The sequence below is a fragment of the Pipistrellus hanaki genome, assembly GCF_964339955.1.
Source record: "Pipistrellus hanaki genome assembly, chromosome: 17".
NCBI lineage: Eukaryota > Metazoa > Chordata > Mammalia > Chiroptera > Vespertilionidae > Pipistrellus > Pipistrellus hanaki.
The window spans coordinates 7,797,887-7,814,873 of NC_140519.1; the positions used below are offsets into that span (position 1 = coordinate 7,797,887).

Sequence of the window (16,987 nt, forward strand, 5' to 3'; positions counted from 1 at the left end):
GTGGTCCCTTGGCGTGACCTGCAGGGATCAGGCTAAAACCGGCATCCAACACCCCCCAAGGGATGTAGTAGTGCACGAAGTGGCAGGTGGCCAGGCAGGAGCTGCTCCCACTCACCCGGCCCCGCTCATCCCAGTCCCACTCCTCCCCATCAGCTGAGTGGCACTCCCACTGTGGGAGCACACTACCAGGAGGCAGCTCCTGCATTCAGCATCTGCCCCCTGGTGGTCAGTGCACAGCACAGCGCTCAAACAGTCGACTGGTAGCTTAGGCTCTTATATAGAGAGACTAGTGGCCTAGTGCACAAAATTCATGCATGGAGGGAGGGTGTCCCTCAACCCAGCCTGCACCCTCTCCAATCTGGGCCCCTTTGAAAGATATCCGACTGCTGGTTTAGGCCCGATCTCACAGGGACCTCACAATCTGGGACTGCTGGCTCCTAACCGCTCACCTGCCTGCCTGATCACCCCTAACCATTCTACCTGCCGGCCTGACTGCCCACAACTGCGCCCCCCCCCTTATGGCCTGATCACCCCTAACTGTCCCCCCTCCTGGCCTGATCGCCCCCGACTGCCCCCCCACCGGCCTGCTTATTGTCAACTGCCCCCACTGACCTAATCACCCCCAACTGCCCTTCCCTGCCAGCTTTATCACCCCTAAGTGCCCCCCGTGCCAGCATTCTCACCCCCAACTGCCCCCTGCCCCTCCGCCAGCCTGCCTCTGCCTCACCCCCGCCACCATGGCTTTGTCCAGAAGGATGTCTAGAGAGATAGATAGAAACATCAGTGATAAAAGAGAATCATTGATCGACTGCCTCCTGCATGCCCCACACTGGGGGATGAGCCCACAACCCTGGCATGTGCCCTGACCAGGAATCAAACCATGACCTCCTGGTTCATAGGTCAATGTTCAGTCTCTGAGCCATGCCAGCCAGGCTGGTTTTAGGTACTTTAAAAGTATGTGTGATAGGCAGAATTGTAAGATAGCCTATGACCTTCCCCTGCTGTTATTCCCATAATTGTGTTCTCTTATATAACAAAAGATTGACAAGGTAGGCCTAATTTAATCACAGTCTTCTCCAGCTAATAGAAGAGGAAGCCAGAAAGATTTGCTGGATGTGAAAATGGCGGGAGCCATAAGCAAGGACCAGAGAGAGGCCTCCAGGACCTGATCAGCCCTAACAATCAGCCAGCGAGGAAATAAGAATCTCAGATCCTGTCAACAACCTGAATAAGACTGAAAGAAAATCCTTCCCCAGAGTTCCCAGTTAAGAGCCCAGCATGGCCAATACCTCAATGAAATGATCAAACTAAGTAGAGGACCACCTAGACTTCTGACTTACAGAACTCTGAAATAACAGATGGGTGGTTTTCACTTTTTTTTTTTTGATTGGTGTGGTTTTAAACGCTAAAAGACTTTCAAGTTTGTTGAATTGAGTATTTTCTATTTGAGTCAATGGAATATAATCTCTTTATAAAATGATTTATTTTGATGCCCAAATTAGCCCAAATTTTATCTGTGACATATTCCCATCATTCTCCAAACAATTCCTTGCTTTCTAGATATTTCAGAAAATATAATTTTCTAGGTTAAGCTTGTATTTTCCCTGTCAGTCGTTTGGTCGTCCTTCACTAATCCCCCAGGCTGGCAGGGGGTTAGTGAAGAACAAGAGAACTACTGAACAGTAGGCTGCTTGGGGCAACCAGGCGGGCAGGGGGGAGGGGGATGTGAGGGGCGACCAGGCCGGCAGAAGGGGGGACAGTTGGGGGCTACCAGGCCAACGGGGGGGGGGGGGGGGTGCAGTTAGGGACGACCAGGCTGGCAGGAGAGGGCAGTAAGAGGCAACCTGGCAGCTGGGGGTGGGCAGTTGAAGGCAACCAGGCCAGCAGAGGGGGCAGTTGGGGGCGATTAGGCTGACAGGGGGGGCAGTGAAGGATGACTAGGCCAGATAGTTGGGGGAGACCAGTCTGGCATGGGGAGGCAGTTAGGAGCAACCAGACTGGCAGAGGGGAGGTAAGGGGTACCAGGCCGGCAGAGCAGGAAGGCAGTTAGGAATGACCAGGCCAGCAGGGAGGGGGCAGTTGTGGGTGACCTGGCCAGCAGTGGTTGGGCAGTTAGGGGCAACCAGGCTGATGGGGGCAATTAGGGGTGACCAGGCAGTCAGGCAGGCGAGTGATTAGGAGCCAGCGGTCCAGGATTGTGAGAGAGATGTCCAACTGCTGGTTTAAGCCCCATATCCAAGGGGTCCCAGATTGAAGAGAGTGCAGGCTGGGCTGAGGGGACTCCCCAGCCCCTGTGCACAAATTTCATGCACTGGGCCTCTAGTCTATAATAAAAAAAGCATAATATGCTAATTAGACCAGACAGCCAAACAACCTTCCCAACTTCCTTCTTCACAACCTTCTGGACGAAGCCATGGCTGCAAGGACCAAGGCAAGATGCTGCAGCTGTGAGGTCCGAGGCAAGCCACTGAGGCTGTGAGGGCCAAGCCCCTTGCACGAATTTCATGCATCAGGCCTCTAGCTTTTTATAAGGAAGTGAACCAAATGCTATAAGGAGTTCAAGATATTTAAGGTAAGTTCTTGCCCTTAGCAGAATATAAGTGAATAAAATGAAAATAAGTCTAATGCCTCAGTTATATTTCACATGTCCCGATTTTACTAAAATGGAGAGATTACAAAAATACCAATCAAATATATTTTGAATATGTTAGGTTCATATTTCAGAAGTTGCAAAACTACAAATGTAGTCCTATTATAATTATTACATTGCCCTCTTATTTGATACACATAATTCTCTTAAACCTTACCTTGTAAGGCTGAAGTTTTCAAATACCCATCCAGACTAGGGAGAATGTCCTTATAATAGGGCTGAATTACTTGTTTACTGATGTAAGCCGACCATTCTTCTAGGGCACGCAGGCCTGCTTCTGCCAGGGGGGGGTAGCTCAGGCCCAGTTTAAAAGCCATCTATATGTTAATACAAACATGGTAAACTGAGACGCAATAATTTAAGATTTAAAGAAAAAAACACCACCAATTATGGTTTCTAATAAATAAGCCTTTCTACAGTCAGAATGTGAGATCCTGCTGGAGGAAAGAATGTGAGACCCCAGGTCATTATTAGAAAACCTGGCACCACTAGTCTATATGGTTGGTGACAAGCTGCAGACTTTCAACATATTGACCTATAAGGGAAGCTCAGAGAGGACGAGACAAGTGTCCCAAGTCCCAAAACTACTAAGTAGCGTAAGTCGAACTTAAAAACCAGGGGTGTCTATTAGCAAGCATCTCCTGTGACTGCCATGAAAAGACCTGGATATTTCCATGTTTTCTAAGAATTCATTATGTATAGGAAATTGATTTGCTCAAGACAATGAATGATCTACCTGCAATGCGGGAACGTAGGCTCTAACATCAAGTTCGATGATGTTATGTGGCAGGGATAGAATGAAGGTCAAACAGGAGGCCAAAAGTTCATCTTTGTATTGCTTCATTTTAACTGATACCTTAAAAAGAAAGAAGATAAAACCTCAGAGGGAAGGCAGAGGAGGTTGGGTGGGAAGGGATTAACCAATTAACTTGTAATCATATATGCATAACCCATGGACACAGAGAATGGGGCTATGCATATATGGGCCTGGGGTGGGTGGGGGGGATGAGTGCTGTTGGAAGAAGTTAATGGGGGGGAAAGGAGAACCTATGTAATACTTTCAACAATAAAGATTTTTTAAAAAGAAAAGAAAGACAATGCTGTACACCCGAATAGAACCTATGCTTTGAAATCAACTAAAAAAGTTACCTATTCTCAAACATGAAAAATGATAATGCAGGCTTTGACATGGCCATGTTCATTTTCAAACTAAAGACTGATCTCTAGGAAAAGTTTATTTGAAGTAATTAAATCCCATTACATGCAAAAGCTAAAGAATCTATTAATTTTGAGTTTCCATCACACAAATTATTTTAAGAAAACTCAAGGGACTTTTGAAGCACAATGGTTTGCCCTGTTAGTGTTTCTTAATCCTTTAATCTGGATCTGAATAAAACAAACCAATTTTTAAGTAATTAGATCATTTATGAACACTAACATTTTTTTAAACATACATTCATCTTTTAAAAACCCATTTTTAAAAAACCCACTGGGTAAATCATTTTAAAATTACCTCTTTACCAAATTTTGAAAATAAAGCAAAGCAAGAATACTTTTCTGGGTTCTCAGGAGACTGTTTCTGACTCTTAGGACCAACTCCCTGTTGAATAAAACAGTAAATTAGTACAGTGAAAAATAAGCAGATATTTCTGTGTCCTGAGCCCAGTAATTCCCCTCCCTTCTTCTGAGAGGTGAACTCATATTCACTTTGCCAAGGTTCCATGCAGATGCGCAGGCGAAGGCCAGTGAAAAACGGCATGAATGGGAGGTGGATGGCTGGTCAAGAGCCACAGGCTTGGCTAGGTCCATTTCCCTTTCCCCATCTTCCAACACATACACTTATGAGCAATGAGACCTGCTCATCCTATAATTAGCCAATCACAGTACTCATGAATGACTTAAGCCTTAGGTGCACTAACCCAATTATACTCAAACTTCACTAACCACTTGAGTGGCCACCTGAATGGTCTGTTAGCACAAAATGCTGAGCACTGCACTGAGAGTTTCCCGTAAGCCTGGAGAGGGCATGAGATGTCCCAGTAATACTGGGTTGGCTGGCGTAGGCCCACACTTTAAGAATCTCTGTTATGGTCCAGCTGGTGTGGCTCGGAGGTTTAGCGTCAACCTATGAATCAGGAGCTCATAGTTTGATTCCAGATCAGGGCACATGCCTGGACTTTGGGCTCGATTCCCAGTAGGAAGTGTGCAGGAGGCAGCTAGCTGATCAATGAATCTCTCTGATCATTGATGTTTTTCTCTCTCTCCTTCTCCCTTTCTCTAAAATCTATAAAAATACACTTAAAAAACAAAACAAAAAAAACCTGTTATGCTCTAACCCGTGTGGCTCAATTGGTTGAACGTCTTCCTAAAAGGTCATTGATTGATTCCTAGGCACATGCCCAGGTTGTGGATTCAATCCCCAGTAGGGGTGTGTGCGGGAAACAACCAATTGATGTTTCTCTCTCACATCAATGTGTTTTATTTTTCTCTCTTTCTCTTCATTTCTCTCTCGGGGGGAAAAAACAAACAACAACAAAAAAACACACAAAACATTAAAATAAGATTTAAAAATCTTCATAAAAAGGACGTCTGTTAATCTAACACAATTAGCCAGGTGCTTGTAAATCAGAACAGAAAATACTATTAGTTAACTTTTATAAGTGTCATCCAATTGCCACTCACATTAGTTTCTAAAAATACAGATAATATACTTAGATTTTAGCCAAAACAAGTTTGGCTCAGTGGATAGAGTGTCGGCCTGCGGACTGAAGCGTCCCGGGTTTGATTCCGGTCAAGGGCATGTACCTTGGTTGCGGGCCCATCCCCAGTGGGGGGTATGCAAGAGGCAGCTGATCGATGATTCTCTCTCATCCATGTTTCTAACTCTCTATCCCTCTCTCTTCCTCTCTGTAAAAAAACAATAAAAAAATATTTTTTAAAAATTAGATTTTAAAGTGCAATATGCTACAATCTCATATTTTTATAATATTTATATAGACACATGCTATCTAATTTAAAAAAATACAGGCATATTCAATATCCTGCAAAAACACTTACCTCAAAATACTTTATTTTCTTCGCATTACTCACAGCAATAGAAAGCAACTTGTAGAAACCACTAATAAGTGGCGACCGAGTACAATGACATATTAATTCATATGCAAATGAGTATAGCCAGGGCTCAAAAAATTCTACATGTTTCTCAGGAAGAATCTCTCTGTAAAAACAAATTAAAACCTTAATGCAGAAATGTTTGTCTTACTATTTTTATTCTGCTTTGAAATTATAAGGCACATAATTATAAGGTCTACAATTCCATTATAGAATATTTTTAGGTATATCTACAATCCTTTTTGTTTCCTACTTAAAAGTGTTTTAAATATAAAATAGTACATTTAGAATATTTTAACAATTTATAGAAGCAATTTAGATGTCTTTTCCATTTTATCTTATAGCTATATAAGAATTTTTCCTATATTATAGCCAATAACTGACAATTTTCTCTCTTAAATAATCAGAATTAAAAAAAAAAAAAAAATACCTGCAAAATTCCACCAGGTTAATGAAAGCTGAAAAATCTTTAGGTTTAGCAGGATACAAATTAGCTGCTGGATCTGAAGTCGGAATCACCCAAACACCAGCGGATTCATTTTCATCCTTAAAAATTGTACCAAAACAAACATTATACCAGTCAATCACACATTCATTCAACATATAACTGACCAACTGACCTCACTGTCAAGGTCTGATGGTATAAGGAAGGAATGCAAAAGTGAGAAAAGTACAGATGAATCCTCAAAGCTTACAATTTGAGAAAAATGATGGAACTCACAGAAAACACTACATCTTTTCTTTTAAAAGGCTATATGGGAAGTGATAAAATAAGGTGATAAAAATTGATACGGATACAAAAATACAAAGGGAGGAGTATCATTTGTTAAAGGAGCTAGCAATGATGCCATGACAGAGGTAGAATTTCCAAACTTAAAGTTTATAGAAAGCATCAATAATGACTGACTCGGAAGTTTCAAACTGAGAAACAGGAATAATTAAGAGTATTAAGTAATAGTAACTTCCTATTAAGTTACACAATGGATTTGTGTTATCAAATTCAGGCTGAAATAATTTCAGACATACACAAAGCATAAAAAGCAATAAATGCCAAAACCGATTTGGCTCAGTGGATAGAGCGTCGGTCTGGGGACTGAAAGGTCTCGGGTTCGATTCCCGTCAATGGCATATACGTTGGTTGTGGGCACATACCCTGTAGGGGGTGTGCAAGAGGCAGCTGATCGATGATTCTCTCTCATTGATGTTTCTAACTCTCTACCCCTCTCTCTTCCTCTCTGTAAAAAATCAATAAAATATACTTTAAAAAAAAAAAAAAAAGCAATAAAGCACACATTGGTGTTCCCATCAACCAGCATAAAAATGTGAAAATTACCAGCACTATTAAGCCAATGTGACAAATGGCCTTTTTCTGCTTTATTATTCTCTGCATTATCTTATAACTTGAAGCATCACACATAGGCACTAACTCTAACAAGCATAATTTATTTTATTAAAAAAAAATCACTAGGCCCACTATAGTGTTTTGTTGCTAAAACTCCTCAAATAAGAGCAGAGCAACTTCCAGCTAACAGTCGAAAGCCATGAAAACTGGGTATAGACAACAGTCCTTTCCTGACTCTGGTCTATATCCTACTATCTTAAGAACACATTTAATACTGTGCACCTGGATTTAGAGTTTCCTTAACTATAAGAAAGAGGAATACCAGGTTTCCTTATCCTACTACAAAGTCACCTCTGCACAAAATAGGATTTGACATGTTACTACTGCTAAGGAACAAATAATATAACAAGCCAAATACCCAATGTTTCATACAAAAAATCTTTTAACATATTAAACACATAAATTACTCACTTTTGAAAAATCTAGTGGTAACATTTACTACACATTAGGCAATACAAAAGTACCAACAACATATATTAACTAGAGGCCTGGTGCAAGAAATACATGCATGGGTGGGGTCCCTAGACCTGGCCAGTGATCAGGGCCGATAAGGGCCTTCTGACTGCTGACGGGGGCCTTCCTTCCCTGGCTGCAGATTGCTGACTGCTGGCTGCCAGCTGCCTGCTGGCCTGGGCCTTCTTTTGCTCTGTGCCACCCCCTGGTGGTCAATGCACGTCATAGTGAGTGATTGAACTCCTGGTCTCCTGGTAGAACTTCCAAGGGGGCAACTTGCATATAGGGCTTTTATATATACAGATGTGGAAGAAACCAATTTCCTATATACTCTACAAATATGCTATACCTACAAAGGAAGTTGGTATAAAAACGAAGTGAAATTATTAGTAACAAAAATTCTAACCTCTTGTTCTCCAACATTCTGTTTTTTTAGTGTAAGATCCAATTTGTCAATAATCTTCAAAACAGATTTTACAAATTCATCATATAGCAAGCGATTCAGTCTTTGAAGGGAGGAATTCACAAAGAAAAATGCTTCATCTGCTAACACAGAATCCTTTAAAAAAATTATAAACAAAATTTTGTCCACAAAAGCATCAATATTAGTACTAAATATGCATTAAAATATATATGTACATGCATTTTAGGTATTATGGAAAATGCTGTATAAACTGTAACAGACTTATCTGGAAGTTTACAAGCTCAAATTGTAGACACCTTCGTAAATTATTAGGATAATATCATTTTGATCAGATAATAATATTATACAGTCATGTAGCAAATACTAGGTACATAGTAATAAATAAGATTCAGGCCAATCCTTAACAAAGCATTTCCCCCAATTAATTTTTGTGTTTGTGTGTATACACTTGTATATTATACACATAACATATGTATATACACATATACATGTATCTAAATGTATATCTATCCTCAGAATGGATTTAAAAGCATCATCTATCATTTCTCTAAAAGTGAAAACTATTCTTCCATTTCAAAAATATAGGCCAACTACTGAATAAAGACTCAGTCAAATATTCTATGAAACTTAACCTCAAAATATAAGACTAACATCATATAAGAAAAAAATGTGTTAGGTAAAATTACTAACACTGCTATTTTACCTCAATTAGAAAACAACTAAAAACTCCTGAGATCTGTCACAGGATAGAAATCATCTACTGCCAAAAATGGTTATTTCTGTTAATGCTTTGCAGTCTGTTAAAATGGTGGCCAGAACCTGGCTTTAAAACATCTGTTAGACCAGGCCTGTAGCAGCAACAGCCAAGTCCAGAGCAACTAGGTCGGGAGCGGCAGTGACCAGACCCGGAGCAGCTGGTTGTGGAACGAACCAGAGCAACAGAGGCCAGGCCCAGAGCAGCCAGGCCCGAAACAGCTCGCTCCTCGCCTGTACCTGCCCACGGCTGCCTCTCAGACATGGCTGGAAACTTTTGCGGGAACTCGAGGGTCTGCTGAATCAAGTGATGAAGGCTTAGATCTGGATGTGTTGAGTTAGTATAGCGCTGGGGTGTTGATCTGTGAGTGCCTTGGGTGGGGCCTGGATGAGGCTGGTTGACCTATTTGAAAATGTCTTTTGTGTGAAGTGTATCATTGGGCATGTGGAGGTATTATTGATATGAGAAAATGCTAAGTAACAGATTTACTATCTGAAAAGGGATTTACTATCGGGGAAAGGGAGGGAGGAAGAGACTGAACATAAACTGCGCACCTATGGATGAGGACAATGGGGGATGGGGAGGGGGCAGAGGGTGGGGTGGGAACCTGGTGGAGGGGGGAAGAAATGAGGAACCTTTGTAATAATATGAACAATAAAGATTGATTAAAAAAATAATAATAATAAAAAAAATAAAGGTAAAAAAACAACAACAACAACAAAAAAAAAACATCTGTTAGAAATATATTAAGCAGAGGTATTACTCTAATCATAGATGATATAAATAATAGCTGTGCACCAATCACCTCCATACCTATTAGGTCAATTGGATTTATCTTCATATTTAAAATAAATAAGAGAATAGCTCATTGTATTTTTGGTTGAATTAGAAGAAACAAAAAACAGCATCAACTATATTACACTAATACTTAAAGCTAAAACAGTAATTAATTTTAAATGAGTTCTCTAGAATTTAGCTCCTTTTTTTATGAGGAGGAAAGCCTGTTTTTATTCTCTAATGCCTTCAGCTTCCAGGCAATCCTGCTGTGGTGGTGGTGGCAATGGCAGCGGAGGCTAACCAGGCACCCAAAACTCCAAAGGAGAGCCCTGTCTCACCAGAGAAACTAGGGGGGGATAGTCACATTGGGTATTTCCTCCCTCTCTTACTACTCGACCCTGGAAGCAACGGCAGCTTCCATCTCTTCCTTTGGCCTTTAATTTGCAGAGAGATTAAAAGCTTCTAATCACTTTTTTTCCCACTGAAATATTCTTCCACTGCACTGACCACCAATAATTTTGTTTCTTTTAATTTACCTTTTTCTAGTTTCATTTTATCCTAACTTACTGTTTTGATTTTTTGTTACTTGTAGTACTTTTTAAATAAACGACTAAAAGTCAGAAAAAATAGAATTCTGAAATAAATAATTCTTAAGTGTATAAATTATGCACATAATAAAGAGGAACAAGGGTATTTTTGACTAAAGTTGTCATTTTTACCATTATTTGGTCACAGTTCAGAAGATTTCTAAAAAGATCCAAATAGTCTTTGTATGTGGGTACTTTCCATTTGCCAGTTCTAACTTCTCCTGATGCACGATGGTCTTCCAATTCAGACTCAGCACCCTGGAGAGGAAGATATCACACTGATACTTACCAATGAAGTCACAAAATAAGCACTGCTGCCAGAACTTCCTGATCTTCAGGATTTTCTAAGCTAAATCAGACTGTAAGTCTCCTACTATAGTAGGATTGAAGAAGATAATAAATTATGAAAGCGTAACAAAAAGGCAAGCTGAAAATAGGATTCTTCTCATTGGGACTAAAATAGTGATGTGCTAATATTTCAAAAACAATATCGATGGGATGTGTTATAAGGCATTTACCTCACTTTCTTATACAGACCTATCTCTCATCTCATCCTATTTCCTGTAACTTCAAGTCAAGTAAGATGTGTTCCATAATAACACCTAAGTATATTGTCCTAAAATTTCAAGAGAAAAAAAAAACATTCCCTTTTTGTAAAAAGTTGTGTATACCAATAAATATATGTTTAAGGAACTTCATAACTTCAGTTTATTCACCTGAAAAAATATATAGAGCTATTGATCCTAACTTTCCAAATTGTACAGCATGGCTAATAACAAAAAAGGGCCACTTTTATGTATTACAGACTACAAAGTCCAGAAACATTTCTAACTTTCAGTGATGAAGGACTAATTTTCAAAACATTAGATTCAGAATTTACCTTTTGAAGGATCACTGCTTTAGAACATATTCTGATTAAACTCTGATGCACTGAAAAAAATAAAACGAAAACAAAACTGAAGTAAACAATGAAAAATACAACCAAACAACAAAAATGATAGTCATTCTTTTTCTTCTTTTTCTTTTTAATAAAGGAGATTTCTCCTTTTATTTTTATTTATTTATTTTTATATTTTTTTTTATTGATTTTGTTCAGAGAGGGAGGGAGAGAGAGAGTTATAGAAACATCGATGAGAGAGAGTCATCAATCAGCTGCCCCTTGGACACCTCCTACTGGGGATATATGCCCACAACCAAGGTACATGCCCTTGACCGGAATTGAACCCGGGACCCTTCAGTCCCCAAGCCGACGCTCTATCCATTGAGCCAAACCGGTCTCGGCATGATAGTCATTCTTTTTTTTAACATAACTTTACTTCTCAATTTTTTTTCTCTAAGTCTGTTAAAATCTTTAATTTTAAAATGGGTACTATTCAGATTCAGAAGCACAAGGAAGAGAAAAAAAAATATTCAAAAAAAGCATAGAAAAAGGAGATTTGGGTCCACCAAAATATATGGAGTTCTCCAAGAGACATCAAAAGATACAAAAGAATTTGGGAACCTGATGTTCTTCATCTATATCATAAAACATGGTAAGTGTTCATTATCATGAAAACAAAAGTGAATTCCAACTTACCCACAGTATTAATGCAATTCCAGTGAACTGGTCCTTTTTCTGCTAAGGCTAGGAAAACTTTCACTATGGCTTTACAACATAGCAACTGCATTTTTGGACTATACTGTGGAAAACTGTCTATCTGAATCACCAGGAGATGTTCCAGAACTGAAGTATACACCTCAGGGACCTATCAGAAATGGGTAGCAAACTAAAAGTTAGGAAAGGAAATGAATAAATATGGGAATAATACAAATATTCAAAGTAATTACAACCCATTAGACACTATTAGATCAATGAAAACCCTGGTTTGTTATCTACATCTACCAATAAATTTAACACTACTGTAATTACATTTTTAAAAATCAGAGAAAAACTGTCTGAATGATACTTAAGATGAAATTCTATCCCAAGAATTCTATCTATACTTAAGATGAAATTCCATCTTAATTAACCTTTTAGAAAGGCAGAAAGAGTAACAAGTAATTTTTCCTGCTATGGGTAACAAAAAGTGAAGTTTCATAACTATAATTCCACTGACACAAAATACTAATTAAAAAATGTCACCCTGATCATAATGGGGCCTGTTCACACAATTCCACCAAGTGACTGAAGAACTGAGATTAAATTAGTTATGCTCACTGTAATTAATTATTCCACTTACTGTGTCCAGGTAAAGCAAGACACTTGCAATAGACTGGAGGAAGCTTGGCATTTGGTAAATGTGGTCTTCAATAGTGTCCGTCTGGGTGAGGAACAGTTGCTTGCAGCGCTGAATGAGCTCTACATACATGAGGTCAACATCTTTTGCATTTATGACCTTGCAAGGCTTTAGCAAAGGTAAATAGAAATCTTTATCAATCTTATTAATATCAGAATAATGATATTTAAGATGTCTTACTGCACCATGATTATAAACTAAATATTAAACAGCTTTTTAGGATAATAGAGATATAAAATACAGTATATCTTACAAAAATGTTTTGAATAATCTGTAAATACATTCTAAATAATTTTTCATACACAAAGCATCTAGATTTTCAACTATATTCTAGACACCGTTTCGATAGTAGGTATCAAAGAAAAAAAAGAAAAAAAAGATGCAGTCCCAGTCCCAAGGAGGCTAGTCACCCAGAAGAGACCGACAGCTACATTCAAATTGGAATACACAACCTCTCCACACTGAACACTGTACGCCATCTTTACAACTCACAGGTCTGATGATGCCACTCCCCAGCTTTAGATTTTCCAAAGGCTTCTTTAGGCTTCAGATCTAGCCCAGCCTCCTGAAGGGTCTCAGTAGTTTCTCTTTCAGAGTCTCTCTCCTGTCTTCCTTGTCTAGCATGCTCTAGTTACACTGTGAACATATCTAACTACATTGCACAAGTTGAAGTTGATTAAACCAGGAAGTTCAGTTCAAAATTCTATGCTCTCATTTACCTGAGCCTTCTTATATAGTTTCTTCTGCCCTAAATATTTTTAAAGGAGCTAACAGAGACAAATGGAAGCAAATGAGGAAGTATCAGGATGAAATGAATAGTAACAGTGGAAGGCTGAAAAAGGACCTCTCATTCTCTGCAACAAGAAAGTAAACGCTGAAGGATAAATCTGTAGAAAGAGAGGCAGCAAGTGACTTTCTCCATAAAGGAGAAGTCACAGAGATCCACTAGAGGGAAATAACTATGGCTACTGTCATTCTTATACTAGAGGTCTGAGGCGTGAAGATTCGTCCAAGAATGGGCCTTCCTTCCCCTGGCTGCCGGCACTGCCTTTGCTCCAGGCAGAGCCGCCTTTCCGCCTTCCCATGCTGCCCAGAGCGGCTGGGTCGGAGCAGAAAACGATGACACAAGTGTCCTGCCCCAGTTCAGCACCTGCATATGCACATTAAACCGCCATCTTTGTTGGGTTAATTTGCATACCTGCTCCTGATTGGCTGATGGGTGTAGCAAAGGTATGATCAACTTGCATGTTACTCTTTTATTAGTGAAGATATAACTCCTTCTGTCATTAGAATTTCTATTTTTATAATGTTGAGTACCATCAACTACAATTTTACTTCATAAATAAGAGGCAGCATAGCACAGTGAAAAAACACATGCCGTTTCTAGTTTTCACACCTAAAATTGATGTCTTGGTTTTGTCACTTATCAACTCTATGTCCTTCAGTAAGTTACCCACCTGTAAAGTGAAATAATACTCCTAAAAGCTTGGAGGGGAGTTATGAGGATGTGAGATAACATACAGAATCTTCATACATAGTAGCCACTGAAAAAATAATAGTGCCCGGCCTGCGTAGCTCGGTGGTGAAGCATTGACCTATGGGCCAGAAAGTCATGGTTTCAGGCTCAGGTTGTGGGCTCAATACCTAGTGTCAGTTGTGCAGGAGGTGTGATTCTCTCTCATCACTGATATTTCTATTTCTCTCTCTCTCCCCCACCCCTTTCTAAAATCAATAAAAATATTTTTTAAAAGTTAACAGTAAAGCAAATAACAAAATTATCTAAAATATAACATACTTTAAAAATGCAATAAATTATATTTCTTTAAACACTCCCAATAAAACTAAAATGTTAAGAGAAAAATAATGATCCATACTCCTGCAAAAAGTCCATATCCACGAATCGCAATGGATAAATCCTTGCTGCTTGAATCCATGTTCCTGATGATTCCATAGAATTGTTCCATAAAGTACTGCAGCTTACTTTTATGCATTTCTGCATCTTTTGCCACCAGAAAAGAAACCTGCAATTGCATAATATTTACTTTTTAAAAATATAAAAAGGCAAAACAATATAATCTATACAAATGAGAAAGGCTAGAATTGGTTAAGTAGAAATAATTAGTGTGTTATAGTCCCATACAACCCCTTTTACTCATAAAGAATCACTGATTCAATTTGCTTCGTCTCCATCAAGTTCAGAAAAGACACTCCCTTAAACAAAGCTTTGTTATATGTAATGTATTTTTCCAAGAGAATGGAACTGAAAGAGACCAAAGAAATGTTGGAAGATGTATGCACAAAAGAAACAAGTTTTGAATTAAGGCTTTCTAGTGAGGCAGAAATCATGTTTAGAGCTCATCTATGGAACATAGGACAATCAACACAGATTTGTACATGCCCAATGGCCAGCAAGTTCAGAAATCAGCAACTCAAAATAAAGTTTAGAACTAAGAATCAGAAAGACAAGGCATCTCATTTTACCAAAAAAATAAGCTAAAACTGCCCTAGCTGGTTTGGCTGAGTGGATAGAGCGTCAGCCTGCGTCCCAAAGGGGCCCAGGTTCGATTCTGGCCAAGGGCACATACCTCAGCTGCAGGTTCCTACCCAGCCTAGGACCCTGGTTAGGGCTTGTGCAAGAGGCAACCAATCAATGTGCTTCTCTCACATCAATATTTCTGTCTTCATACAACTAAATAAAAGGAAGATGAATGATCCAATTAAGAAATGGGCAATGGACCTAAATAGAATATTTTCAAAAGAAGACAGAAGGCCAAAAGGCACATGAAAACATGCTCAGTCACTAATTATCTGAGAGATGCAAATCAAAACAACAATGCGGTACCATCTCACACCTGTCAGAATGGACAACATCAAGAAATCAACAAACGACAAGTGTTGGCGAGGTTGTGGAGAAAAAGGAACCCTCGTGCACTGCTGGTGGGAATGCAGACTGGTGCAACCACTGTGGAGAACAGTGTGGAGTTTCCTCAAAAAACTGAAAATGAAACTCCCATTTGACCCAGTAACCCCACTCCTAGGAATATATCCCAAGAAACTAGAAACACCAATCAAAAAGGATATATGCACCCCTATGTTCATAGCAGCACAATCTACAATAGCCAGAATTTGGAAACAACCTAGGTGCCCGTCAGCAGATGATTGGATCAAAAAACTATGGTACATCTACACAATGGAATACTATGCTGCCATAAAAAAAGAAGGAATTCTCTTCATTTGCAGCAACCTGGATGGAATTGGAGAGCATCATGCTGAGTGAAATAAGCCAATCAATGAAAGAGAAACACCACATGACCTCACTCATTTATGGATAATAAAGAACATTATAAACTGATGAACCAAAAGATATAGAGACAGTAAAGCAACAAGCAGACTGTCAAATTACAGTGGGGAGGGGAGGGAGATCTGGGGGAGATAACAGATCAACCGAAGGACTTGTATACATGCATATAAGTACAACCAATGGACATACGTAAAACTCTGGGGAGGGAGGTTATGTATGGGAGGGAGGTTATTTATGGGAGGTAGGGAGGGGGACAAAAAAAATTAAAAAAATATATATTTCTGTCTTCCCTCTTTCTTCCACTCTCTCTAAAAATCAATGGAAAAAATTGTCTTTATGCCCACTGGCTTAGCTCATTGTTTGAGCATTGACTTATGAACCAGGAGGTCATGGTTCAATTCCCAGTTAGGGCACATGCCCAGGTTACAGGCTCAATCCCCAGCGTGGGGTGTGCAGGAGGCAGCCGATTACTAGTAATGATTCTCATCACTAATGTTTCTACCTCTCTCTCCCTCTCCCTTCCTCTCTTGAAATCAATAAGAAATATGTATTTTTTGCCTTAGCCGGTTTGGTTCAGTGGATAGTGTCGGCCTGTGGACTGAAGTGTCCCAGGTTCGATTCTGGTCAAGGGCACGTACCTTGGTTGCAGGCTCCTCCCTGGCCTAGCCTTGGTCAGGGCTTACACAGGAGGCAACCAATCAACATCTTTCTCTCACATCAATGTTTCTCTCTGTCTTTCCCTCTCTCTTCCACTCTTCCTAAAACTCAACAGAAAAATACCAAGACTTAAATAAGTTAGGTAAGGTAAGGGAAAAAAGTACTTTGAGAAGTACATCACTATCTACCCAACTGACAATAGCCTAAATGCAAGACCATAAATGTTCAAAAAAGTATTCTAATTTCAGCACAAAGGCTCCCAAGTCAAGAATGAAAACTTGAAAACTTTTAAATTCTAGAAAACTATCAAAGGCAGAAAAGGGATATCCACCTTTCATTTCCAAGCCCCAATCCCACACAAAGTCCCACGGGTCTTAGCATATGTCCTTCAGGGCACTTTATTCCCTACTTATTTTGGAAGAAAGTATAGCACACATACTACTTAATTTCTTTTTCCATAAACATATCATGAATATCGTTCCTCAAAAAGTAAACAAATACCATCTTTTGTTTTTCAAGTATATTTTTATTGATTTCAGAGAGGAAGGGAGGAGAGAGAGAGAAGAGAGAAATCAATAAGAGAATCACCGATCAG

General features: G+C 39.5%; 1 protein-coding gene across 1 annotated transcript in view; it reads right to left on the minus strand.

Moving 5' to 3' along the window:
* Nucleotides 1–16,987, minus strand: part of PRKDC (protein kinase, DNA-activated, catalytic subunit) — a 181,611-nt gene that overhangs the window by 151,659 nt on the left and 12,965 nt on the right. Inside the window, exons 11-21 of the mRNA XM_084864319.1 lie at nt 14,309–14,455; nt 12,378–12,542; nt 11,735–11,903; nt 11,039–11,088; nt 10,291–10,416; nt 8,023–8,175; nt 6,192–6,307; nt 5,708–5,867; nt 4,164–4,250; nt 3,387–3,506; nt 2,808–2,967 (exon numbers count right to left, since the gene is read on the minus strand). Of these exons, the coding sequence (XP_084720445.1) occupies nt 2,808–2,967; nt 3,387–3,506; nt 4,164–4,250; nt 5,708–5,867; nt 6,192–6,307; nt 8,023–8,175; nt 10,291–10,416; nt 11,039–11,088; nt 11,735–11,903; nt 12,378–12,542; nt 14,309–14,455 (1,453 nt within the window). The remainder of the gene's footprint in view (nt 1–2,807; nt 2,968–3,386; nt 3,507–4,163; nt 4,251–5,707; nt 5,868–6,191; nt 6,308–8,022; nt 8,176–10,290; nt 10,417–11,038; nt 11,089–11,734; nt 11,904–12,377; nt 12,543–14,308; nt 14,456–16,987) is intronic.